At 39.8% G+C, this 27,261-nt stretch overlaps 1 protein-coding gene across 1 annotated transcript in view; it reads left to right on the top strand.

Moving 5' to 3' along the window:
• The window catches only part of myo15aa (myosin XVAa), a 147,904-nt gene that overhangs the window by 99,686 nt on the left and 20,957 nt on the right, over positions 1-27,261 (top strand). The window contains 14 exon segments of the mRNA XM_072560280.1: positions 2,720-2,795; positions 3,734-3,849; positions 4,601-4,719; positions 8,797-8,938; positions 10,410-10,527; positions 11,262-11,336; positions 13,646-13,857; positions 17,451-17,569; positions 19,138-19,210; positions 20,478-20,550; positions 21,517-21,590; positions 22,312-22,394; positions 23,861-23,991; positions 24,203-24,297. Of these exon segments, the coding sequence (XP_072416381.1) occupies positions 2,720-2,795; positions 3,734-3,849; positions 4,601-4,719; positions 8,797-8,938; positions 10,410-10,527; positions 11,262-11,336; positions 13,646-13,857; positions 17,451-17,569; positions 19,138-19,210; positions 20,478-20,550; positions 21,517-21,590; positions 22,312-22,394; positions 23,861-23,991; positions 24,203-24,297 (1,506 nt within the window).

Genomic DNA, 27,261 nt, shown 5'->3' with positions numbered 1-27,261 from the left:
GCTCCGGTTTCCTCCCACAGTCCAAAAATGTGCAGGTTAGGTGAATTGGCCATGCTAAATTGCCCGTAGTGTTAGGTGAATGGGTCTGGATGGGTTGCGTTTCAGCAGGTTGGTGTGGACTTGTTGGGCTGAAGGGCCTGTTTCCACACTGTAAATAATCTAATCTAATTGCCGTTAAAAGTCCAGCCATGGGTCTGGAGTCAAATGTAGACTAGACTGGTAAGGACAACAATTTCCTTCCTTAAAGGGCATTAGTGAGCCAAATGGATTTTTCCTGATAATTGGCAACAGATTCATAATCATCATTAAACTCTTAATTCTAGATTTTTATTGGATTTATATTCCACCATGAGCCATGGTGGGATTCAAACCCATGTCTCCAGAGTCTCTGTATTAATAGTCCAGTGATAATATCACTAGGCCATAACCTCTTCTCACTTGATGATATATATTTAGATTGGTTCAAATATTAAATTGCTCCTGCTCCTGCATTCTGTAGCTATTTTGCTCAATCGTGAGGTTTTCCTGCTTTAACCTGCTTTTGTCCCCCTTTGGCTGCTATCTGACTGCCCTGATACCTGGGGATTAAGCTTCCGTAAGGTCAATGGTTTCAGTGTATTTCAACACCGATGTTCAGATAATTTCCAATTTATAGTTTTCGTTATCAGAACTTCCAACTCAGACATAATGACTGATTTAGCCAGCACTACCTGTAAACATGATGATGCCCTCTTCCGCGGTTACGTTAGAGCCTAGGTGTCTCTGGAGAAGGAGCACGCAGTCTCCACCAACACCCTGGAGTTGTTAAGGGAGAGGTGTGCGCCGCAAGGAGTGGAGTGCATTATTTCCCTCTCCAACTCTATTTTGATTGAATCCCTGCCCTCCCCTTCACTGTTTGATCACACAGCATTGCCTTTTGCGAAGGGCACTGCTTGTCACTGGCCACTCGGGTGTTTCCTTTCTTCCTGGTGGTGGAAGTTGAATAAAGATTCGTACACCTTCTGTCTCTCACTGTGTCTCACACCTGCACACACACAACAAAAAGAAAAAAAAAATACATGATGATGAAATACAGACATTAGTCTGTAATGCTGGAAACGAAGAGGAAGTTAAAATTATGTGTGTTTTTTTAAGCTACTTTAGTTACAATAGATGAACAGTACATGTAACTGAGTCTCATGCTGCTGTATAAGTAAAGAACTATTACAATAGCTTTGACATTGTGAAAGCACAGCAAAATAAATTGCATGCTGGTAAAGTGTTAAAACATAAAGTAGTTACTTTATGCTGTGTCCTGAATACCCATTGTTTCAGGATCACTAATTTTGCCAAGTATAAAAATAGGCAGATCAGGTAGGTTCAGGTTAGATATTGATTGTGATTGTTTCATGGAAGAGACTTAAGCAGAGATAACAGAAAAGATCAGAAGTGGGATCACAGCAAGGACCAGACCAAGAAAAGCAAGGAGTGAGATCACAGCAAGACACAGGGTGACATCAGAGCAAGATGGGATGACCACGGCAAGTTGGGGTAGGATCATAGGAACATTACTGAGATGATGGAGTGTAGCAGTTGAAAGGTGACTGGATAGAAGTTTATAAAATAATGAGAGAGTTAATGGTAGTTGTCTTTTCCCTCGGCTGGGGGTTTTCAAGACTAGGGGGCACATTTTTAAGGTGAGTGCAGAGAGATTTAAAAAAGACATGCAGGTTTTTTTGCACAGAAGGTGGTTCACGTGTGGATTGAACTTCCTGAGGAAGTGGTGGATGCAGGTACAATTACAACATTTAAAAGACATTTGGATAATTGCATGAATAAGAAAGGTATGGATGGATATGGGCCAGGAGCAGGCAGGTGGGTCTAGTTTAGTTTGGGACTATGTTTGGCATGGACTAGTTGGACTGAAGGGTTTATTGCCAAACTTTTGGGAACTAAGTAGGAGTCAGAAACCCAGTTCCCTGGTGTTTATGGCCAACATTTACTTTTATTAAATTTGGATCAAAAGTTTTATTTTAAAATTGCAAAAAAAAACTGAAGTGGATCATAAATACGGTAATCTAATTCTCTCTTGAATTAGTACATTTGCCTTTTCTCTGAGGTGACATATTTTCATCACCAGCACCATCTTTCTCCCTCTCCCTCATCTCCACATTATCATGATAGCTAAGGCAGCTCAGAATAGGAATCAAAACTCAAACTGTCTGTATGTCAGTGAGGAGACATGTGACCCCCTTATTACTATTCCCTAACTGGCTAGTGGGAAATGCAAGTGATTATAGAGTCCAGGTAAGTCTGATGCAGATCTTTGGAAGAATCATTGTCAAAGCTCAATGTTAACCTTAATGTGTAAGACTGGGAATCAAACATTACAAGACTAGACAGATACATCAAAGGAAAAGAGAGGGAAAACATAAGGAGTTTGGATAGTTTAAATGGCATAACAGTTAAAAGCTGGGAATAAATCAAGGCATTTGGACATTTATGTGCAGAATACTGGATAACCTGGAATAAGCTACAGGTGCTAATCTGATTGAAGGCATAGAGGTTTATATATTGGATAACAAATACTGCAGGCTGGAATTTATATCAAATAACTGAGATTTGAAAGTGAGTTTTGGACTGTAATCTGATTAAGGGGTTTGAGTGTTTTTTTCTCTCTTGAAGATATTGTGTAATTTCCTATTAATGTTTTGTTTGATATTCCTTTAATTCTGTGAAGATTGTGAGTGACACGTTCTCTGAAACCTGTGTGCGACTGAACAAAGAGGAGCAGATGAAGATGAAATCATTACTAGGTCAGTCGTCCAAGCCTTGCTGGGATTGGGTAAGGGGCTGGATAAAGGTTAAAGCAAGGCAACTGATGGAATAATTACGTTAGCTGCAGTCCCACTGTTCTTTCACTGTAACTATTTTTGTGCGATTCATGTGAATTCATAAATATATGTTTCAGTTTTCAGAGACAAACAAACTAAACCACAGTTGAATACGAATCAAAATCTTGAGACTCAACTTAAAAATGATTTCACTTATTCAGTCACCGTGAAACATTGGCCTTGATCCTATACCTTAAACATGCAGTTGTCAGTTGTAGTTTGTTTTTTGAGTTACCAGATTTTAATTGAGACTGTGGAAGTCTTTACAAAGCTATTCATCAAATTTTGCAATTGTGTAGGTCAGCAGGAAACACACAGTAAGTCAGTCAGCTTCAGTAAGGAGACAAAATTATGTCCTCAAGATGTGACCGATTATTAGAACCAATTGGAAACCTGCATGCCAAAACTATAATAATCTAGGTCATTTCCTCTGGGAAATGGCTGGGAGGAGATAGAGAATGAATGTGTGTCAGAGCTCAATTTACATCAGTAAAAGGACAGTAGTAACACAGGGCACTGGAGGAAAGAGAGAGCTGGATTACCATCAGTTGACCAATAAACTGTAGGATGCTGATCGGAAAGAATTAGTACATTTGGCAAAAACTGACTGGTCTGTCGATTGTATCTTTACTGGTGTTAATTTGGTTTCCTCACACTATCTAGTTCAATGACTCTTCCCTATCATTTCCTGAATATATTATCAGCATTTACTGCTAACAAGATTCGTGTTAAAGAGCTACTGTGGTCCTCCCATTGCCCTTTTAAAAGCATTCCCTTTGAGTGAATCAGATTGTTACAAGATAAATGACCATACAATGTGTGTAACCACAAACACAGCAGTGTCTATTTCTCTTCTATAGATGAAAACAAGATTCAATCCTCAACTTTGGTGAAGGATGAAGCTGTCAAGAGGAAGATTGTAATGGCTGCCAAAGAAGCTTGGGATGTTTATTTCTGCCGTCTGTTCCCTGCCTCTGTGAGACAATCCTGTATTTTTACAAATATATTTAAACCACAGAATGTGTCATTAAGTATTATTTATTGATGTTATAAAAACTTCAGCATATTGTGGAAAACTGATAATGTGCTGAAAACTGGAACCATATCCCTGTTGAAGGGGCAACTCATTGAAAAATAGGAACAAGAGTTTACCATTCAATCTCTTGAGCCTTTTCATAAGTAAATTATATCAGGACTGATCTGAATCTCAACACCATCTCAATGCAAATGTTCTCACACCAAAAGGTTACTAAGCATAGCTCCACAGCCTTGTATCTCTAAATGTGGCTGTTGCCTTATAGACATTTTTCTCTGCCCAGGGATTAGTTCATCCTATCATCTCCCCCCCACACACACAGACACACCCATCTCAACTCCCAACTATATTTATATAACCTATTTTGAAGAAACTGTATATTCTAATTTTCATGAAAGCTAGTTACATAATCAGTCATTCAGCCAGTGAACTCTCTTGTCTCTTAACAGTTTTAACTCTAACTCTGCATCCTTGAACATCAAAAAGCCAATTTACATCAACACCTCGACATTTCATGTTCCTCATTTAATGTAAATGCAGCCAGCCATGTGAACACTGAAAATTCCTACCCCTGGAGTGTTGCCTGACTCAGAGATTAGAGAGAACAAGTTTGTGTAAAATTTAAATTCCTCTGTGTGCCTTGTGCTTTTTAACTCAATGTTAATTTGTAATCATTGGTGAACTCTTGCAGGGCAGTGTGGGTACTGGAGTGCAGATTTTGGGAGTGTCCCATAAAGGAATCTGTCTATTAAAACTAGTGAGAGCCAGCAGCACAGCAGCAGAAAACCTGAGGGTTCTCAGGAGCTACAGGTACGGAAAGCAGAAAGCAATATTTTCCACTTGCCCCTGAGAGAGTAATTTACCCCGATCCATCTTTCTGTGGGCTATTTGGTAACTCATGAAATGCCCAGTCTTCTTTTGTGTACCTAGATACAATTTGGTTAGTGTGTTCATTATCATGATGAACATCACAGCTGAATTTGATCCTCTTACCTGCACATCCTGCTGGACAATGACCAGTAACAATGACTCCCCTCTCTGCTTCAGGGGTACTGAGGCTAATTGTAACCCTAGCCCATTTTTGACACCCTCAAGATCAGCTGACTCAACTTCAACATTACAGATAGAAAATTGCCAATTTGTGTGGCTCAGTAACACAGCCAACAAGGAAGTTTCTGTCATTCTAGGCTATTGTTTATGGTCTGTTTCATATCTTCCATTCTATAAACACCAACTCAGTCCCATCCTCGGTCTGATTGTCCATTGTCACACACCAGACTGTTCACAATATTGGTAACATAATTGATCATGAGTTGAACATCAGATACAAAACCTCTCCATCACCAATGCCACCTATTTACACTTCCATAATGTCCATCTCCACACTCATCTCAGCTCACACGTTGGTGAAAGACATGCCCACACTCTTGTTCCATCCAGACTTGACTATTCCAACCTGCCAGCCTCCCATCTTTCACTCTCACTCTCTGTAAACTAAGACTCTGCTGTCCAACATCAAAATTCACACCAAGCCATATTCACCTCTTCATTTCCTGTGCTCACTAATGTACATTAGCTCCCAGTCTAACTGTCTCACATATAAAAATTCTTACACCTGCTTTCAACTCACTGTATGATCTAATCTTTTTCCATCTCTTACATCCTTCAGTTTGACAATGTTGCAAGATAATTTTACAGCTTCAGTTTTGTCCTCTGGCATAACCCTAATTTAGTTAACTTTATTATTGGTGGCCACACTTTTTCAGCTTCCAAGGGATTAAGCCCTGAAACTCCCGACTCAACCTCTTTGCCCCTCTCTTTCTCTTAACCCTATCTCTTTGATTATTGGTCACAATTTTTAATATCTTTTTATAAAAGCAAAACATTGCAGATATTAGAAATCTGAAATTGAAACAGAAAATTATAAATATGATCAGCAGGTCTCAGCAGCTGTGAAGAGATAAATGTTTACTACCCCCCAACCTTCTGAGGAGCAACAATCATCGTTGAATTGTCACACTGCTTAAATACTTTTCCAAACTCAACATTTTTCAGCATTTCCACTACAGTGTTCTGAATTTACTGTCTCAGAAATTGGTGCGCGGTGTCCCAGAACTCTTCAGAACTTAGTAGAGTCAGAAGAAGACAGCACATGCCCCTTTTTCACAACACTTGATGCTGCATGGTAAGGGTTGTCAAGTCTGACTGGTTGTGATTGAGTGGATGAGGAAGTGGGTAAATGAATAAATAAGTGCATAGGTAAATGGGAAGGGGAGTACATAGCAGAGTGAGTAGTGGGAAAGTGAGTGGGTAGGAGTAGATTGGGTCAGGTCAGATTGAAAAGGTAGGTGGAGTTGGGAATGTGTAATCAGGAATGTGAGGGGAATATTGATTGATCAGTGGATGGTTGTGAAGGTAGTCAGAGGTTTGGAGTTGTAGTTGGGCGGTGATGGGATAGTTGGGTCATCGGGATAATCAGAGTCATGAGGGTAATGGGGGATTGTGAAGGTAACTGGGAAGTCAGAAGGACAGGTTGGCTACATGGTCGGAGGGATTGTTGGGAATGTAGTCTGATGTTTGGGGGATGATTGGAAGGTAGCTACCAATGTGTTAGACTAGGTTTTATCCTGACTAACATTTCCTGGACAACTATTAAAGACAGTATATTGGACTTATCCCAAATCTTGAACTCTGTAACTCAGAGTCACTGATATTCAAAGAGGATTTTGTAGAGCAGAGGAGTTGACCAATGGAAGTTCAAAGCTATGAAGCAAATTCCCATGTCGGTCTGTATGTTAGGACCTCCAAAAGATCCCAACACTCATCCCAGTTGTAAGTCTAGTTTCCAATAGCCCAGCAACCAGAAGATTTAGCACAATATTAGAGATTGATAACTTGTTAGAAAAAAAAGTTATTCACCTGAAATGTTAACTCAGTTTCAGTCTCCACAGAAGCTGCCAGGCCTGCTGAGTATTTTCAGCATTTCACGTTTTTATTTTGACCATCAGTTTATATGATTTAGTTTCATTTTTTGTTTGGAATTTACTCCTGTGAACTGCCATGAAATGTTTTACTACAGTAAATGTGCTCTCCAAATCAAGTTGTTGATTTGGGGTACTGACCTGCCCAGGCAAATCTGACATTAAACTTTATTTGTTAGTATATGACCAGCCACTAGGAGGTGCCATAAGCTGACGAAGGTAACCGTACCTGACAACTGTAATTGAGGTGTGAAGAATCCATCGTAGACATGCTATGTGCTGGGGAACCAGTCATTACCGGCTAATAGTTGGGGTAGAATGCTGCCATCATTCCTCCCTTTTATTCCTGTACAATAAAACACGGAATGGGTCAGATAGCCTCGGTGCCTCCTTTTTATGTAATTTTAATAAATTTTACAGGCATGTTATGACACATCTTAGGGACAGTTAGGAACAGGACCACTGTGCAATGAGACCATTGTTGAAAGTTATTCAATCAATCTGTTTGGACAGGCTGAGACTCGAACTAGGATCTTCTGATCAATTATAGGAATGCTATTACACCATACAACCTTATAAACCCCCTTGCTACACTTTTTAAGTAAATAAGTGTTATTGGTTTAGACAGCCCCTGGGGGTCCTAGTAACAAAACATCAACATGTCGATGAAAATTTACTAAAGAAATTTATCTACATTAAGTTAAAATTTTACTTCTATGAAAAGCCTGTAAATCCTCGTTTGTACTCTTTTAAATGTATAAATTAGACAGCCCCTGGTGGAGAAAATGATTTTTAATCAGTCTTTTTAGATCTTTGTCTCGGGCAGGTGGGATTTGAGCCACTATCACTACAGTACATGAACCCTGTCCTCCTTTCTATCCTGAGTCTTTGGGCTTACTTGACTCACAGTGGTAGGGAATGAATTATGGCTGAGTCTCAATGAGAAGAAATGCTTGTCATAACAAGATGTAGTTCATTGTACAATGTCAATGGATGCAATTTACAGTGGCTCGTTCAGCACAATTACTGAGCGTATGAGAAGATGCTGATGGCACATCGATCTCCATTGGGGTTTTGAACCAGGCTCTTCTTTTATTCCCAACCAAGACTGTATGATATGTTCCGATTGGATGGAGCTTGATGCTGTCACTGACATTAACCCTTACAAGCCTTCTGAGCCTTTGCACTACTTTAGATTCAGTAAGACAGATATGTCCCTGTGGGAGCAGAAGTGTGTTGTGGCTTCTTAGAACTTTACAATATAGATCCAATGTGAGTGCATCGGCTCCCAACTACAAATAACTACCCAGATAGTCCCATACTCCACAGCTTTCTAAATTCATCAATTCCTTATATATATGCAGCTCTCTTCTGAAACCTCACTAGGAATCCACCTCCACCATTCTCCCAGGCATTGCATTCCAAATCCAAACAACTCTGAGTAACCAAATTTCTCCTCATCTCACTCCTCGACCTCTTGCTGACACTTGTGATTATGGCCTCTAGTTACTGATATACCAATTAGTGGAAACAGAATAGCTTTCTTTACCTTGTCAAATTGTTCTTTTGAATACCTCAATAAGATCCTCTCTTAATCTTCTCCAAGGACAATAAGCCCAATTTCTCTAATCTTTCCTTGTATCTGATATGCCTCATTCCTGGTATCATTCTATTTACTGAATGTTTTGGAGAATAATGAGCTCCTGTTTTAATACCAAGTTGGCCCAAGGAGAGTACATCATGTCAGAAGATGTGCAGATCACATCAACCCACAAGTTTATCCCACTCTGTTTCTATACCAGAATTTTGTGTGGGAGTTGAGAGTCTAAGATCAGAGTCTTTGATCCAACAATGTTTTAAATTTACAACATTTAATCTAATTATTCTTCTAATGGCAACCTTTCAGCTACTCGGACATCTTATTTGTCACCATCCCTTCTGAGAACATGCTAGACTTCAACCTCACCAATGAAAAGCTGATTCTGTTTTCCTCCAAGGCTCCACACATTAAGAGTATGATTGATTACTTCATCACTGAACTGAAGAAGGTGTGTAAAGAACTGGCTTTTATGCTTTTTCACATAATCACTGCATGAAGGAGATGATTAATGCTTCTTAAAAGTTTTTTACGTTAAAAATCACTCACAACAATCGGTTATAGTCCAACAGGTTTACTCACAAATCACTTGATGAAAGCTAGTGTTTCCAAATAAACCTGTTGGACAATAACCTGGTGTTGTGTGATTTTTAACTTTGTACACCCCAGTCCAACACAGGCATCTCCAAATCTAAAGTTTTCTGTTTGTGTACCAAGGCATGAATTCTTTACCTCTGAAGTAAAAAGGTTAAAGTCCTATTTCAGAGACTGGAAAACATAATTCATACTGTTTCTCTGAGGATTTGTTATTACTGAGAGTACTGTTACTCTGCAGACTTAGAGATGCCATCTTTCAGAAAGTGAGGCCATATCATCCTTTTTAGGTGGCTATAAGATTCCCATGGTATTGATAAAAGAGCAGAGGAGTTTTCCTGTGTCCTGGTCAATATGTACTCCTAATCCAACATCACTAAAACACAATATTTGGCCATTGCTGTTTGTGGCACTCATCTGTGGTTTCTTACATTACAACAATGGCAGTACTTCATAGTCCAGTATTGGCTGAAGTTGAGAAAGATGCTTTATAAATCCAAATGCTCTGTCTCTGTATCACCAGCTTCAATTTTCTGTTCTCTTGTTAAATTAGAAAATGCAGGCCACAGTGCTGGCAGCAGTCTCAAATGCTATGGTAATTTAAATAATACAAAAGTTTTGAACAGAATCTGGATTCTCCTTTCACCCCTAGATATTAATTCAGCCACTTGTTGAAACATGCCAACCAGAAAGTATACAGGAGATAAAAGCAAAATATTCCAGACGGGAAATCTAAAATAAAGACACAAAGGTGATGGAAATACTTAGCAGGTCTAGCAGAATTCAGTTCTGCTTGAACCAAATATGATGTTTCTTCAGAACCAGTTCAGAACTGTCCCTCAGTTCACAGTCTCACTTACAGGATTTGGCAATGGTTGGATTGGCAATGGGCATTCACCCTGGTGCAGGGATGTTGTACGTAAGGACACAATCTTGGGCTGGTGAATGGAAGTTTCATGTCAGTGTGACTTGGTTCAGACTCCAAAGCACAAACTGCCCTGCATGACAGTATTACCAATATACTGCCATTAGCATGCTGTCCAGACCTACTCACTTTATTTAATAACCACTGGTACCCAAGTTGTATTCTGCCCCAGGACTCCATTGCACTGGGCATCATCACTTCCTGCTGCACTGCCTCATTAGTGCTTTTGCAGTCTTCCCATAATGCTGCCTATGCCTTCACTCAGCTCCCCCACCAACTGATGGCTTTCTTCCTGACAAATCAACTTGAACATTTTGTTACATGGTCAGTGCTGTCTCTTATCAGTGGCTGTAGCTAGTAATTCACAGAATTGATGTTGTCTTTATATATGACCTGTCACCAGGATTCTAACTATGTAATAGCAGTGAAGAGTCACATCACAAATAACAGCTCCTACCTACGATTCCACAAGGGTGACATCATTCGTCTGCAACCGATGGATGGTCTCGAGGAAGGTTAGTGTCTGTGAAATTATTCATTCATTGGGCACAGGTACAAAAGATTAAAGCTAATTCCAGTTTTTGTCTCTAAACTTGAGATTGGAGTCATTGTAAGCAATGTATCCATTTGCAGTATGTGTTCATTTAATTTAACCACATGGAATCTTTCATTCTTCTAGTGAAATCACACTCAGGCAGTGACTTAAAAGGACCTCCCTGTGCCTGGCCTATGTAAAAACTTTCTAGTTGTTGTGAGGGGACATAGGTTATAAGTATGTGGATGTTAAATAGGTCATCTATGTGGAAAATCCATGCCTGAATACCTGACTGGCTCAGTAGTGATGCCCACCATTGATGGTGAATTGGCATTCCTGTCAGTCTAATATTCAAGCAGAAATGGCCGTTCAGTTCAGTCCTGGCTAGATTTTATCCAAGCAAACATTAGCAGATTCAGAGAGGAAAGTAGAAAAGTGCAATCAGATTGGATCATGTATCTCTCGGGTTTCTGACTGGATATCTTGTAGTTCTGTAATCTATACAGTTGTTCATGCAACATCATCAAAAATGAGATCTGTTCTTATTAGGCTGTACCTCAGATGAGTGGAATGTGCCCCAACAGTGGGTGGCATGGAGATTCATACCCTGGTGTCAGTGAGTGTGGACTCACACTCTACTATCGGACTATTAGTTTGTATTGTGTTGTGTTTCTATACTGCTTAAATTCTGCACCTCTCATATTTTGTGTCTGCCCTCAGACTATTGCTACGGCTGTATAGTCAGGAAGAAGGTCATATACCTCGAGGAGCAAAAGAAATATATTCCTGATTTTGGTGGGTTGGAAGCAGAGTCAATTTGATTCCTTACTGTTTGCGTGTGACTCATCCTTCCTCCTCCTTCCATCCTCTGGCTCCCTCTACCTACTGATATCTGACTCAAAAAGAATTTGAAATTAGGCCATTTGCTCCCTCAGTAACTAGCTGGTACTAGATCCATAGTGAATGGTGTGAATGGCCCACTTCAGTGTGAGCTGCCCCAGGTCTGGTGTGAATGGCCTATTCCAGTGTGGGCTGTCCCAGGTCTGGTGTGAATGGCCCACTCCAGCGTGGGCTGTCCCAGGTCTGGTGTGAATGGCCCACTCCATTGTGGGCTGTCCCAGGTCTGGTGTGAATGGCCTATTCCAGTGTGGACAGTCCCAGTTCTGGTGTGAATGGCCCACTCCAGTGTGGGCTGTCCCAGGTCTAGTGTGATTGGCCCACTCCAATGTGGACAGTCCCAGATCCTTAATTAATTCTATCCTCTCCTGCTGTAACGTGTTGCAATATGTGGACATGGATTGAGCTCAACCCTACCATCAAGACCAGTTCTCTAGTTGGAAAGATGCTGAAGGATTTTTAGCATCAGCAATCCCAGGAAACAAGGGAGAAATCTGGAAAAATTGTCAACCATGTTCACTGAGATGCTGACAGTATAAGTTACAGTGTTACATATCTTTCTGATTATGGCCATTCTCCATTTCACATTAGTATTCCTCCTTCCTGCATTAGTGTTCATTCTCTTTGTATTAACTCTCCATCTCCCTATATTAATGCTTCCCCTCCTTGCATTAATATTCCATCTTGCAGTGTTAATGTTCCATTGCTTTCTAAAGCTCCAGTTGTTTGCCTGTGGACTGAATTGTGTAAACATATTCTGCTGATATTTTCTATCTGTGGTGTTTTAGATCTGGTGTGTGCATGTTTGATGTGTTTTATGCTTAATGAGACCTCAACGATTTTCAATCCAAAGTTGCCTATATGTGGAATATCAAAATAAAAACTGGGAAAAACCAGAAGCAGCTACCTCAGCATTGGAAAGGGAAAACAGCAGCTAGTTTTCGTTCCAGGTCATGTTCCAGGCAATGAGGAAGCTATCTCCATGGTTTGACATTGTCATGACTGCTTGCCTGTTTCCAATGAACTGGGCTTTCAATTGTGTCACTATATTACAACAGAACCAGTAGGTGAAGATATTTCAATGCCTCCATCAAATACAGTGGACATGAAAGTTACAACCCAGATTTGTTTTGCATCAATGTTAGGAGCAAACAAGTGGTGTCCTTTGTTGCTGAAGATCACTGGCTGTTAATTCAAAATTGTTCACTGAAAATTTTATCTTATGCAATTTAAAATACTTATTTGTTCCAGTGTCAGTATCAACCATTCATATGGCAAGTACAGCATTGGCAAGGGAGAGCAAAGTTCCCTCTTCACTGTTCCATTAAACATTCCCAGGTTGGGTATAGCACAATAAAATGTCTGTCATATTCAATGGTATAATTTAACTGCTTTCGATTATGTTAGTCTGTTGGCTGATCTGTGCGCACTGTGCTTGATTAATTAAGTCGGTGTAGCTATGAGGTCTAAAATAAACAAAAGCTTCCAGAGAATGACCCAAGAAGCCAAAGGTCTGAACATGAGGAGGCATCATGTGATTGCAAAGATATTTTAATAAATTAATATTAGACTCAAATCTCACATCATCTCTGCATTGCTCCAAGGTATATCAGATATATAATAGAACAAAACCAGCAAATACACAGCAGACATTGAGTAAAGCCCCTCCATACTGATTCTTCTAACACTCACTGGTTAGATACATAGTAAAGCTTAGTGCATACTGTCTTGCCAAATACTGTCATGGCAGGTACAACATGGGTTTGATAAATATTAAAGGTCCCTCAAAGCAGTCCCACTTAGCACTTCCAGGCAGTTACAGCATAGGTTACATATAGTCAAATAGTCTCAGGTCAGAAAGAGCATAGGTTCATTACAGGGGAAATGTTAGGTGTTGTGACCTGGGAGGAGAGGTGGACATTTATTGCTCACGTGCCTTCTGGAAACTATTCTGAGTATTGCATTCTGCGGAAGCAGTTGAGTAGATTATGATTCTGCATTTCTGCTGTAGGTATTGGATGATGGGAGAACTGGGCAGGTTCCCCTACTGTTCAAACCTATGTATAAATGAATAAAGCTGCCCAGATTGATGGAAGTTCACAGCATTCATATTCCTCCTTTGAATTAACATAACTGAAATATATTGAGATTTTTATCCACAGGTTACAAGCTGCCATGAAATGATGAACCTTTGCCTGTTTGGACAGGGTGGAAGTTTGGAGCATTCCATGGCAGGTCTGGGCTATTCCCCCTAGAATACGTGCAGCCTGTGGCTGCCCCAGACTTTATTCACCTAAGCACGGACAAGAAAGAAGAACCAATCGACAAAAAGGGCAAAGTGGCAGCTTCAGCCTCAGCCACCGTGGCAGCTGCTGTGGGATCGACAGCAGCAGCTGAAGAACTGGACAGAAAGTCAGAGGTGCGGATTTGATCTTTCAGACATTCACCCTATTCCATTACACCACTGTTGCTCTTATCTGTGCTCTTATTAAAGGAGAGGAGCTATCTTTGTAGCCTGAGACGGACCAGATGCTAATTTGTTTTAGCTTTGCATTAACATTATATGCATCGTAGTGTTGTAATGTAGTGACAGCTTTGCATCTGTTGTAGTGAGCAATTGACAAACAATCAGATGATTGCAAATTGTCCTGTGTGGTTTTGTCTTACTTAGTTGTTAGACTCTTGATGGAGAGCTTCACCCAAGATTCATTCATTCTTAGGAATTACAGACAAATTTGCAAAAGATTATCAACTTAGGTTAATCACCTCATCCTCGTATGCCAGTGGTTAAAGCAACAATTAGTGAAGCAATAAACAGGCTGGTTGCTGATATTGATTCATATACTGTGCTTAGTTATCTGGTCTCAATATCAGCTCATCTGATTCCCATGGCTGACGTGTAAAGTCAACTAGAGTTCCTATTCCTGGTTACTGTTCAGTATTTCCTGCACGAAGATGCAGATAATTGATAATGGATGACAACATCAGCTTTGGCTGATTTGCATAATCAATACTCACTAATCATCTTAAAATGTTTCAGTAGGGTGGCGTGAGTATCAGTGGAGCAGGAATTGGTGGGCAGACGTCCGTATCACTTTAGTGGCAATGGATAGTACAGAGTCAGGATCAATTGGAATGAATAGTTAGTGTCTGCAGGAATGGATGAACACCAAGTCGGTATCTGCAGAATAAATTATGCAAAGTCATCAATGGGAATGGATGGGCACAGAGTTAGTACCAGTGGGAATGGATAATGAGGCATAGTGAGAATGAATGGACACTAGCAGAATTGCTGCATCTGTCAAGTCATTGGTGATGGAAGGAGAGGTTGACAGAATGGTTAATAGCATACAGTATCCTTGGCTTTATTAATAGTATGGACGGTATAAGAGAAAGAAGGTTATGTTGAACTTGTGTAGAGTACTAGTTTGGACCCACCTGGAGTATTACATCCAGTTCTGGGTATTGCACTTCAGGAAAGATGGGGAGACATTACAGAAAGTGCAGGAAAGATTCACAAAAATGGTTCCAGGGATGAAGATAAATTGGAAAAGTTAGGGTTGTTTTCCTTGGAGAATAGATCGTTGAGAGGAGATTTAATTCATGGATTTATGGATTCAAAAACACGAGGACAGATTAGATAAGACAAACTGTTCTCGCTCATGAATAGAGTGAGAATGAAAGGGCACAGATTCAAAGTAGTTAGTAAAAGAAGCAAAAGTAACATGAGGAAAAGCTTTTTCATTGACTGAGTGGTTAAGGTCAGGAATTCCTAGAAGTGCGATGGAAAAGCAGGTTTAATAGAAATAATTGTATTCAAAATACAATTAGACTGCTTGCTGAAAATAAAGAAATGTGTTGGTTAGATGGAAAAAGTGAAAGAATAGTACTAAGTGAAATGCACAATCGTAGAGCTGGTACAGACTCGATGGTCTGAATGGCTTCCACCTGTACTGTAATAATTCTGTAATTTTGATCACATTGTATCCAAGTGAGGAGGGTCCAACATTCAAGCAACAAAAACAGAAAAGGAGAGAAATTGGTCAGCAAATGGCAAAAGGTGCACCAGTTTTATTCTGTACAAATCTCAGTTTATAAAGAAAATAAGGGATGTTGCTCGTAGACTTAAAAATCATCTGGGGCTGCATATGAACTGAAACTAAATTTACCTCACAATCCATCTACTACTGAATGCAGGCAGGTCACTAGGTGATGTAGGGAGGTGAACACAGATACGCAGGTAGTGTGAGGTTTGGATCCCTGTTCTACAATGGATGTCCTCTGTCAGGAAAAAACTTGCCTATTTATCCTATCCCGTGCCTCTCATGATTTTATAAACCTCTATAAGGTCACCCCCAGCCTCTGACCCTCCAGAGAAAACGTTCCAGCATATTCAGCCTCTTCCTATAGCTCAAACACTGCCCCTCCCATCTCCTCCAACCATAGCAACATTCTTGTAATTTTTTTCTGAACCCTTTCAAATGTCACAACACCCTTCCTGTAGGAGGGAGATCCCTGTAGCATCTACTAACTGTCTCCAGCCTCAACTCATCTGCAGCTGTAGCCCATTTCCATTCCTTTGGTACTGATAGACTTGACTACTCCAAAACACTTGTGGCTGACTTCTTTTAATCCATTGTTTTATAAACATGATGTCATCCAAAACTCTATTGCCCCTGTCCTAATTGGCACCAAATTCCATGCAGTTACAATGCTCCCTGATCTATACTGGCCCCCAGTTAAGCAAGGCCTTGATTTAAAATTCTTATCCTGATTTTGAAATTCTTCCAGTGCCTCACTTTTTCCTGCCTTATAGGCTGTTCAGCCTTACAACCCTCTTCGAAATTGGTGTTCTTCCATTCTAATCTCTTAACCATCACTAGTTTTAATCTCTCCATCATTGTTGGCTGTGCCTTCAAACTCCTCAGCCCAAACTCCAGGAACATCTTCCCTAAATCTCTCTGCCTTTCTATGTCTTTGTCCTCCTCAGGACATTTCTTAAAACCAACCTCTTTGACCAAACTTTTAATTATCTGCACTAATATGTAGCTACATATCAAATTTTGTTTGATAGTGCCCTGTAAATGCTCTGGGAAGTTTTACTATGTTAAAAGTTATATAAGTACAAATTGTTCTTTTTATTGTACAGGCTGCCCTGTTGTAGTTCATTTCTGAATCTAATCAGGTTCATCTCCCCCTTTGCCCTCACCTGACATGCTAGGCTGCAGACTTCTAATATGTGTTACTATAAGGATTGGCAGAAGAACAAATGATTAATCTTAACTAAAAATCAAAAGAACTGTAGATGCTTGAAATCAGAAACAAAAAGCAGAAATTGCTGGAAAAGGTCAGCATGTCTGGTAGCATGTGTGGTGAGAAGTCAGTTTTAATGTTTTGGGTCAAGAGTGTGGTCCTGGAAAAGCACAGCAGGTCAGGCAGCATCCAGGAAGTAGGAGAATTGACATTTCGGGCATAAGCCCTTCATCAGGAATGTTTTGTGTCCAGTGACCCTTAGAACTGGTGGCAGTGAGGAAAATGATGTTTTTATGCAGAAGATAGGGTGAAGGGAGGGGCAAGTAGTAAACGATAGATGGAGGTAGAACTCAAAGAGAGAGAAGAACAGTCAGACAGGCAAAGGAATGGATAACAATCAAACTGGGAGGGTGAATAATGGAACTATTAGTGGCCAACAATGGATTGTGTGTAATAGCACACATGATAACAAGACCATGTGCTGAACTTTTCCAGCAACTTCTGTTTTAACTGTGATAACAAGGCCTCGTGTGTGAGGGTAGGGGTAAGGGTATGGGAGTGTGTGTGTAAGAGTGAAATGATTAACTTAAACCACAGGTGAAGAGGGGCACTAAGTACAGTATTCATACTGACAACTGGGCTGGCTCAGTATGAACTGGAGCTCAAGACTGTGACTCCTTCTGCAGTATCTGTGACCTGATGTCTCAACAGGTTTATCTATTCAGTTCATTATTTCAATATGAACCCACTCTTCTGCAGGCCTCTCCACCATTCAGTGAACTTATAGAGAGTATACCCGAATATGTCCTTCAGGATAACCAGTACATCATGACTGAATTTGCCAAGAAATACTTCCGTCAGCCCCACAAGTTAAAAAGGTGAGTGAGACACGGGCATTGATCAGTGTGAATCCACAGTTCATCCAGACTGCACAAATGAACAAGTACATTGTACAGTTGCATAGATCCCAAGTGTGACTTTTCTGGTATGAGCTTAATATCTGAACTGTTTGAGAGTGATCTGGTCAGTCAACTGATGGTAGACCTTGACCACTCAGTATTAATCCATTTCCTTTTGTCCTGCTTCTTTCACTTTTCTTGTACTTTCTCAATGCCTCTTCCATTCTTCACTTGGATGTGTAGTTTGCATTGTTTACCTTGGTCAACCTTGTGCCGTCTGTCTTTTGCCCACAATACCGCACTCTTCCTAAACCAGTTTGGATAAAAAATAATTTAATTTACTCATCCTGATTAAGTAATCCTCAGATTTTGGGTGAATGAATTCTTGCCAAAGCTAAATTACAAGTATGCTTTAAACATTCTTTACTGGTCACAAATCACCTCTTATCTTCAAAGTACACAAACATTCAATAGACATATGTGTATGCCTCGCAATTGATTGACAGATCATTCAAAACGACTAGCAAAAGTTCCATATGAAATTCAGTGTCAGCACTGAAAAGAGAAGAGGATACAATCCTTTCATAAAATTACACATTATTTCTAACACCCAAAATTAATTTGTGGTAAACATGTGTAATATACCTGACAGTGCAGATCAAATAGCAAATGTGATCAAGACAGATCCAATGTGTTTCCCAGCATCTCCCTCCAGCTGTTAATGATACAAGAGATCATCAAATGTCAATTCTTCACTCTTGCTGATCTGCCCTTGAAACTTATGCTCAAGAGCCTCAATAACTGTGTCTGCTCTGGGACATCCCCCAGAACTCCAAACATTGTACTCAGTACTTATTCACTCCATCTCTTCACCAGCAGCTAACTTCATCAAGCTAAAAACACAGAAGCAGTGGCCTTCTCACTTTTGCAATTCCCCAGACATCTTCTGAGTCCAGTCTCCAACTCTTAGCTGCTTACTAATACGTAGAGTTTTCCCCTAAATTCATTCTAACAGCACAGAGCCAGCTTTTTGCTCTTCTTCCCTGCAGAACAGCTAAAAATCAGCTCTCCTAACACAGAATCATACCCCTCTTTCTCCCACTCTGTGATTCCAAAACTGCTTTTCAGTGACCTTTGAACTGCTCTGACTGACCTATCAAAAACTATGTACCCCTGTAATAAGCTTCAATCCTGTTGCAGAGCAGAATTGAATGTTGCCACTTCACAACTCTGGAGCTCTCTATTCTTGAATGTTACTATCTTGTCATTTTCACAAAATGCTGGCTTTGCACATTGGGAATGTTTGTAAAGCGAAGAATTCTTAAGATGTAAAAGGTGTAGTATTTTAAGGACAGGGTGTCAGAGGTACTGAGATATTGAAGCAAAGAAAAAAAGAAAAATGTAATACAATGGATGTTTGCTTCATATTTTAAAAATGTTAATCTCATAAATAGTAACAATTTGACAATTGTAAACAAAAAGAAATATACCTATAACATAAAATGAGCTCTAAAATACCTGTGAATGTTATTTTTTTCTCTCTGTAGTGAGGTCACCAAAGAGAAATCTAAAAAAGGCAGAGATCCCAAAGACTCAGCTGAGCTGGTGAAGTATACAAAGGTAAGTAATGCCCAATGATCTAATCATTCCTCACACCCTACATGATGATTCTGGTCAAATGGCCATCCGAGAGATGCAATTATTAAAGGGAACTTGCCAATAATGAGAATTAGCGACCCCATAACAAATCAATAGATTACCACAGTCTAAGATGTGCTGGCTGCAAGATGCAGAAACTAAGTGCGTTAAACAGAAATTGTTTGAAGACATTGATTTCCGGTAGGTAAGATTCCACATGAGTTCTTTTTGCAAGAGTAAAGAGAGCTATAGTTCAGTTAACTGGACATATGGTTTGCAATGCCAAATGATGCCAACAGCGTGGGTTCGATCCTTGCATTGGCTGAGGTTACCATGAAGGATTCTCCTTCTCATTCTCTCACCTTGACTAAGGTGAAGTGACCCTCAGGTTAAACCACTACTAGTTGTCTCTCTCTCTCTCTCTCTCTCACTCTCTCACACACACACATGAGAAACAGCAGCCCTATTGTCTGGTAACACTGTCACTATTACCTTGTCTACTCTTGCACTGACCCACTACCCTTGCCACCACTGTCTCTGAGCAGAATTAGCTCTGGGAAAGTTGAATTACCCCCTTCTCCCTCTGACCACAATCTACTTTCTGGTGTCAACTGCATGAAGGCTCTGTCCTGAAATTTTATTGAATATTTAGCCCAGCCACAAATGCATTCAGTTCAGGTTATTTTTCCAAAGGTGTGAGCTGTGGGGAAAGCAATCATCTCAGGACTCTGGAGAGATGATTTTACAAATTTGTGCAACCATCACAAAGCTTCACGCTGGCCACATGTGAGATAAGGGTTTGTAGCTGTGGCTCCTGAATATAGGCAGTCAGCAGGTAAAGATTCTTGTGGGTAGCACATATTCAGAAAATAGTCATCCAACCATTTTGTGTTAAGGTCTTGAACCGAGCCAACTAGTTTCAGAACCCCAAATCTAATGATACATGCCACTTAATGCATGTAGGTACTCACACACACTCTCTCTGACACGTTCTCACATTCACGTACACAAATACATACACATACTTGGGCATGCCCATGCACACTCTCACGCACACACACAAATCACAACATTGTGTTACTTGTCTGTGCCCTGATTGAAAGAAAATGATGCATGAATCTTTTTACCTTACTAAATGAAATACTTGTGAAATCTTTACTTTAAGATTAATTCCTTTAATAATCAAATATAGCCACACATCTTGTGAATTCGTATTTACTTATATAACATTCTCACTTTTCTTCTACAGACTCCAATCCAAGAGTCCCTGATTGAGTTCTCTGATGAGAATTTGAACAAGATAGCAGCTGAGATCTTCATTGGTGAGAATGAACTCTGATTTCTATTCAAGAAATCAAATAACACCCTCACTACACTCACTGTGTCACTTTCTAGATGTCTGATTTTTTTTTCTAATATTCTCCACACCTGAAGATTACAGTTTTCACAATGGGACGTGTCCTGGTCATCAGCCCTTATGGCCTCAACTCACCTATTTATAACCTGTCAGCCTGTGCAGCTAGGATTGAGTGGGTAGGACTCTCACCCCAGCCCCTTAACCAACTTTACCCATCTCCTCAATACCTTGGCCTGCCCTGAAACCTCCTTGTCACTGACCCTACCCCACCTCTTCAACTCCACTGCCGTATCCTAACTCCTTATTCCAACTGGACTCCTTGCTCTAAATTCTCAGTTAAAACCCAGCCCCCGAATGTCCCCCTTCCACTCTCTGTACCCTTCAATAAGCAGGAATAGATTAACAGCAGTAGGGATCATGATTTCTTCTGGTTATAAGCTCCTCCATACAGTTTGGTCCTAAATCCCTACATTAAGAGCAACAATCTCTGGAAAGCCCCTAAAGCTGCACATCCATCATCCACTAGACATTTGAACCATTTAAAATGTTGTGTTCCAGCTGTACCAAAACCTCCCACTCCACCCCCCCACAACACCCCCAATCCGCCCTCAACCTTACAGAGTCAATACCTCTTGCAATATGAAAATGGATCAAGAATACATTGCGATCAGAGAGATCAATGGCAATCAAGCCCTCAAAATATTTTACTGTATGCAATCACGCATGACATCCTCTCCAAAGGTGATATCTGGAGGGAGCCAAGGGTGAACATGCTGATTTGTTTCCAATAAGTTTGCTTATTGAATTAAAATGTGAAGCCAGTGACCTCCACTGGGATTTGTATGTCGGTGCTTTATGAGCTTTGTTGCTCAATTTGACAGCAGTTAGCCTTTCTTGTTATTCATAATGCACATGTGTTTCCCCTCTGTAGCTGTCATGAAATTTATGGGGGACCATCCACTCAAAGGACAGACAGAACAAGACACTGTTTATAGTATTCTTAAGGTAAAGGGTAACCTGCATGCCTTCAAATTTTGGTATGTGTGAATCTGAATATAGTATTTGTCTGTTCATACATGTCTCTGTGTGAGTGTTCAATATAGCAGCATGACTGAAGGTGTGTGGTTCCCATACTGAAAATTTGTCCCTTTCAGAAACTTCACCTCGAAGAGGAATGTTGAGCCTCTTGCATTTAGAATATGAGTGCAATGGGATTTGTGGGAGACTTGCCCAGCCAGCTAGCATAAAACTATGATGTTCAGGAGAAGGAAGAGAAGAAAGAGAGTGGGACTTGGAAAATTTATGAACTACTGTTGATTGACAAATGAGACTTTGGGTGGTAGAACTGGGTAACAACTCCCAAAGTCAATGAGCCAGCTCACCGTCCATTTTAATTCTGAATAGGATGTATCTTTGTAGAATTACTGACTTTGACAGCAAGTTGCCCTTTTACGTGTCCTATTTCCTCCCTTTAGTGCTCTAACAGGGCTCCTCTCCTCTTGCAACTGAGTAAGCAGCATATGTTGGCAGATCAGTACCTTTGATTGCAGCCAGTGTTGCTTCAGTCACTGTGGCATTCCTGATTTCACTCTGTGTTGCTTTGGTCTTCTGCAAAAACAGTATGAAGAATGTGGTCTAGTCAAAATTTGTACTCAAAGTCTCTTTTTCACCTGCTAAGTGGTGGGGAGTTTGACGTTTTCTTTTGGTATTGTTCTGTCTTTTGCAGCTGTGTGGGGAACATGAAGTAATGAAAGATGAAACCTACTGCCAGATTATCAAACAGATCACTGACAACACCAGCTCAAAAACGTAAGGAAAAACCAGTCATAACCCCAAGCTGCCAAAATGTAGAGTATTTAACATCTCAGACTCAGCCATTCACTGCCATTGATTATACAGTAGTCACATAGAAGGATTGTTAGAGAAAGATGGCAAGTATTCAATATATGCCCTCAACTAGCCCTTCCTATTGTAAGTGATATGTATATTTAACCCCTGTCATAGTTTACATTCTAAGGTACTTTCAGCTAAGACATCTAATTGTCCTTGGGGCATAAGGGTTGTGGCAGTTATCTGGTGAGTGGCTCATGGTTCTGAGAATGGCACACAATAAGATGGAGCTAGAATCAAATGTGAGGGATGCTACAGGAATGAGGTAGGTAGTTAATGGGGTATGTTTAGAAAGTTACAGTAAACATCTCACTAGGCCTTGTGTTGCAAATCCCTCCATGCAACATGCGCTTAGCCACATTATTACAAGCGATGTGTGTATGTGTGTGTTCAATGGCTCCCAAAGACTACACTCAAAGGCATTTACAGCAGTGGCAGAGGTCACATGACTAATGGCAAGCCAAACAGAGACAAATAGCTAGAAAAAGAGGGAAGCATTCAATACATGCCAATGATTCACCCTTTTTTGATCCATAAACCTTCAGGTTGGGATCCAAGTCCTAGCACATAGCAGTGAGTTTGGCCTGCCTACAAAGCTTCTGTCTTGGTGTCTGATGTGTTGGATATGCTCCCAATGCAAAGGGAGAGACAAAATGAAGAGAATGAGATGTTGGGCATGGGGGTGAGAGTTGGAGCTCATTCTAATAAAAAGAACTTTGTTTTGTCAACATATTATGATGCAAACTGAAACTGCTCACTCCACTGGTCAGCCTGTTTATTTATATCAAAAAGGTAATGTGGAGTTGCAAGCAGGAGATATTAATGTTCAGAAATTTGAAGTGTCAGCTCTGGCTGAATGGTAACGTTCCAATTTTAGTCAGCAAGTCATGGGGTCAAGTTACTCGCCAGAGATCAGAGCTCCATTATCCAGGCTCACATTCCAATGCAGTACAAACAGGGTGTTGCATTGTGGAATGTGACATCTTTCAAAAGATTTATTAAACTGATGCCTTGCTGCCCTATCAGGCAGGTATAAAAATTTCACAATCACTATTTAAAGAAGAGCAACAGTGTTCTTATCAGGTTTTGACCAATATTTAGTCATCAACCAACATCACTAGAATATTGTGATCATTATCAACTTTGCTGTTTATGGGATCTTTTCATATGTAAATTAGTTGTCATTCTTCCTATGTTATGGTATGATTATAGTGAAGTGCATCATTGATTATAAATCAACCTGCATAAGTACACATTCTCTCTTCCTCTGTTTGCAGAAAAACCTGATTAAGGGACAATTGCACCAGAAGGTTTTGATTGCTGCTAGCAATGTGTAGGTTCATGATGTCAGCAAAGTGTTGAAGTTGTTTCAATGTCTATTGCAGTGATAGTGCTCCACGAGGCTGGAGGCTGCTCTATATCCTCACTGCCTATTACAAGTGTTCAGAAGTGTTCAAGCCGTACCTCTTTAAGTTACTGGAGTCTGTTTGCAGGATTCCTGGTGCCAGTTTTCAAGGTATTTCTTTTTATTTACTTGTATTTTCTTATGGTGTGACTATTTTTTTTCTTTTTGACCTATTTTCTCCATTTTTTGTTTTCAAAAATATATGCAGAATGTGATGTTCAACTGATTGATTCTGACTCACTCTGTTCAGTACTGTTTGAGACATTTCTTACTCACTTCGGCCAATAATGTTTAATAGTTTGCTTCTGACTTCTTTGTGCAGGAATTGCTAAAGCTTGTGACCACAATCTGAAGAAAACCTTCCAGTTTGGTGGCAGGACCCAGTTTCCGGATGGCATGGAGCTCAAAGCCATGGTGGTTAGTGAAAATCTGTCCAATTCAGAGAAAGTGAGGAATGCAGGTGATGGAGATCAGAGTCGAAGAGTGTGGTGCTGGAAAAACACAGCTGGTCAAGCAGCATCCGAGGAGCAGGAGAATTAACATTTTGAACATAAGCTCTTCATCATTCCTGACACAGCTGTCTGACCAGCTGTGTTTTTCAAGCACCACACTCTTCGACACCCGTCCAATTCATTGGGGGATTTTGTTCATTTATCTCTTTTTATTTGGCAATCATTTTCCTGTCTCCACCTTTTCTAAAAACTGAGGATTTCAAAGATAGACTAAAAGGGTTGGAGAAGAAGAGGCAGTCAAAGGAGGAAGCATGATGGTGATTGCCTTGCTCTGTTAGTATAGATTTTTGATAAGGCAGGTGATAGGAAATATGGTTAGACTTTGGGAATGGTCAAAGTGTCAGTGCACACATTCCAACTTTTAGGCAAAGCCTCAATATGTCTATCCGCTTTAGATTCTGAACTGTGTTTAGAGAGCATTAATGAGAGGTTTGTTTGAAGGCTGTAAGTTTATGATATGAATGGAAATAAGGCCATTTAGATAGAAAATCTATTCTTGGATGTCAAACAGACTTATGATAAATAGATGTTCTGCTTGGGGAAGAGTTGGAACTCATGATCTTAGGTATCAGTGCGGAATCTGCATTTGGTCTCAGCCTATGCAAATGATTTGAAGAGGTATAGAGAACGCACAGCAGGAAATTTGACAACTGGACAGGATACAAAATCTTTCAGGAAGAATGGGCTATATAGTTTTGTATGACTTTGTTTGGAATTAACACTAAATGGAGAAATATTTAAAAAATAGATGACTAAAAGGACAAATGGTTCAAATATATATTTCTGTGAAAGTCCAGAAAGATTAAGGCATAAAAGGAACAATACCATTTGGAGTTTTACAAATAGAGACAGCAGGACCAGATTTCTGGTGATGGAGGTAGAAAATGGGTTTGGCAATGATAAAAACTGAGAATTTATTTGTAGCAGTTTCAAATTTGCAGTGCTATCAGGGCCCAATATTATTTTTGTGTGCCCTTTTCACAAGTTGAGTACATACAATCTTTTGATTTCAGATCAGATTTTTAGCCCTGTGGGAAATTTGAATTTTCTCCCCCAATTCCAACACCCCTGTCCCCAACTATTATTTTGTGCTGATGCAGGTGTCAGATGACTTAAACCCTCCCCAAGGGTGTCAGATGACACCTACCCATGTGTCAGGAACATTCTGGTGGGTAGATATTAAGTTTTTTGATAACTTCAAGTATTATCAAATATCATATATTGAATTGCCATTGTCCATCATAGGGCTCTGCTCTTGAAAGTTAAGTTGACCATTAAGTTGACTAGTGTTATTTGAGTGTTAAAAAGCATTAAGAGTACTTTACCCATTGGAAAAATGCCATATTGCATTTGAAGATGCAGAAAAATGTGCTACATAACCATTTTGTCATTTCTTGGATTATATTTTAAATGTCCAGCGATCTTTAGTTTCTCCTGGAGTGGAATATTTTTTAAACTCAATATCCACTACATTGATTGACAGGTGATCTGTTTTGAAATTCAAAACACACCATGTGGTCTTTCAATTTCATAATCTGGAGTTGCAATGATTTGTTTTGATAGTTGTAGCCATTATGACTGCTTGACTAAGTTTCAATAACAGATCATACCTAAGCTCAGCAGGCAATCTATTGCTTATGTTTTGGCTACAGAAGGATATTTGTTTTCAAAAATTAATGTCTGTTTAATGGGATTAATACGTCTTTCAGTGACAATTTATTTTGCATTATCAATGGCAATGTGTTTGAATGAGATTTATTAGATTGTTTTTTTCCCCAAATACATTTCAAATAACTCCATCACTATTACATGGCTTCTGAATGCCATACGTTATGGATACTGAACAAGTAATTGGAAACATATATACATACAAATACAAAAATTAGGAGCAAGGGTAGGTCACTCATCCTCTTGCACTTGCTCTCTAATTCACTAAGATCATGGCTGATCTGGTTCCTTCACATTCTTGTCTATCCCCAATAAATTTTCGTTCTGTGACTTATCAAGAATCTATTTACTTCTGCTTTAAAAATATTCAATGACTGTTTCCACTGTCTTTTAGGAAAAATAGTTCCAAAGATTCTGAAAAAAAAATTCACTTTATCTCGGTCTTAATTGTGTGATTATTTATTTTTAAGCACTGGACCCCAGCTAGATTCTTCCACAAAATATCCTTTCCATATCCACCCTGTGCAGACTTCTCAGGATCTGACATGTTCCAATCAAGTCATCTGTTCTAAACTCCAACAGATACAAGCCTATTCTGTCCAACTTGTTCTCATCAGACAGCCCATACATTTCAGGTATTAGTCTAGTAAACCTTCTCTGAATTGTTTTTCATGCATTTAAATCCTTCCGTAAATAAGAAGATCAATAATTTAAACAATGCTTCAGTTAGGATCTCTGCCCTGTAAAACTGTAAAATAGCCTCCTGACTTCAATTCCCCTTGCAATCACTTGCTGTGCTACCAAATTGACCTTTCACATTTCACTAAGACACTCTGCATCTTGGGGTTGTAAAAACTTTCACTTTTTAAACAATATCCTTGTTTTTCAATCTTTCTGTTCAAATGGACAGTCACACAATTTCCATGTTATTCTTCATTTACCTGATCATTGCCCACTCACTTAACCCATTTTTGTAGCCTTCTTAAGTCCTTTTTGCAAATTATTTTCTTACCTGGTCCTTGTTTCATCAGCAAATAAAGCAACCTGACCTTCAGACCCTTCATCCAAGTCCTGTGTATAAATTGCAAATAGTTGAGGACCTAACACTGATCCCTTTGATACACTAGGTGTTACATCTTGTCAACCAGAAAAGACCATTATATCTATTCTCTACTTCCTGTTAGCTAGCCATTCTTGTATC

This window comes from Chiloscyllium punctatum, chromosome 40 (assembly GCF_047496795.1).
Source record: "Chiloscyllium punctatum isolate Juve2018m chromosome 40, sChiPun1.3, whole genome shotgun sequence".
NCBI lineage: Eukaryota > Metazoa > Chordata > Chondrichthyes > Orectolobiformes > Hemiscylliidae > Chiloscyllium > Chiloscyllium punctatum.
This window is presented reverse-complemented; position numbering and strand designations above follow the sequence as displayed.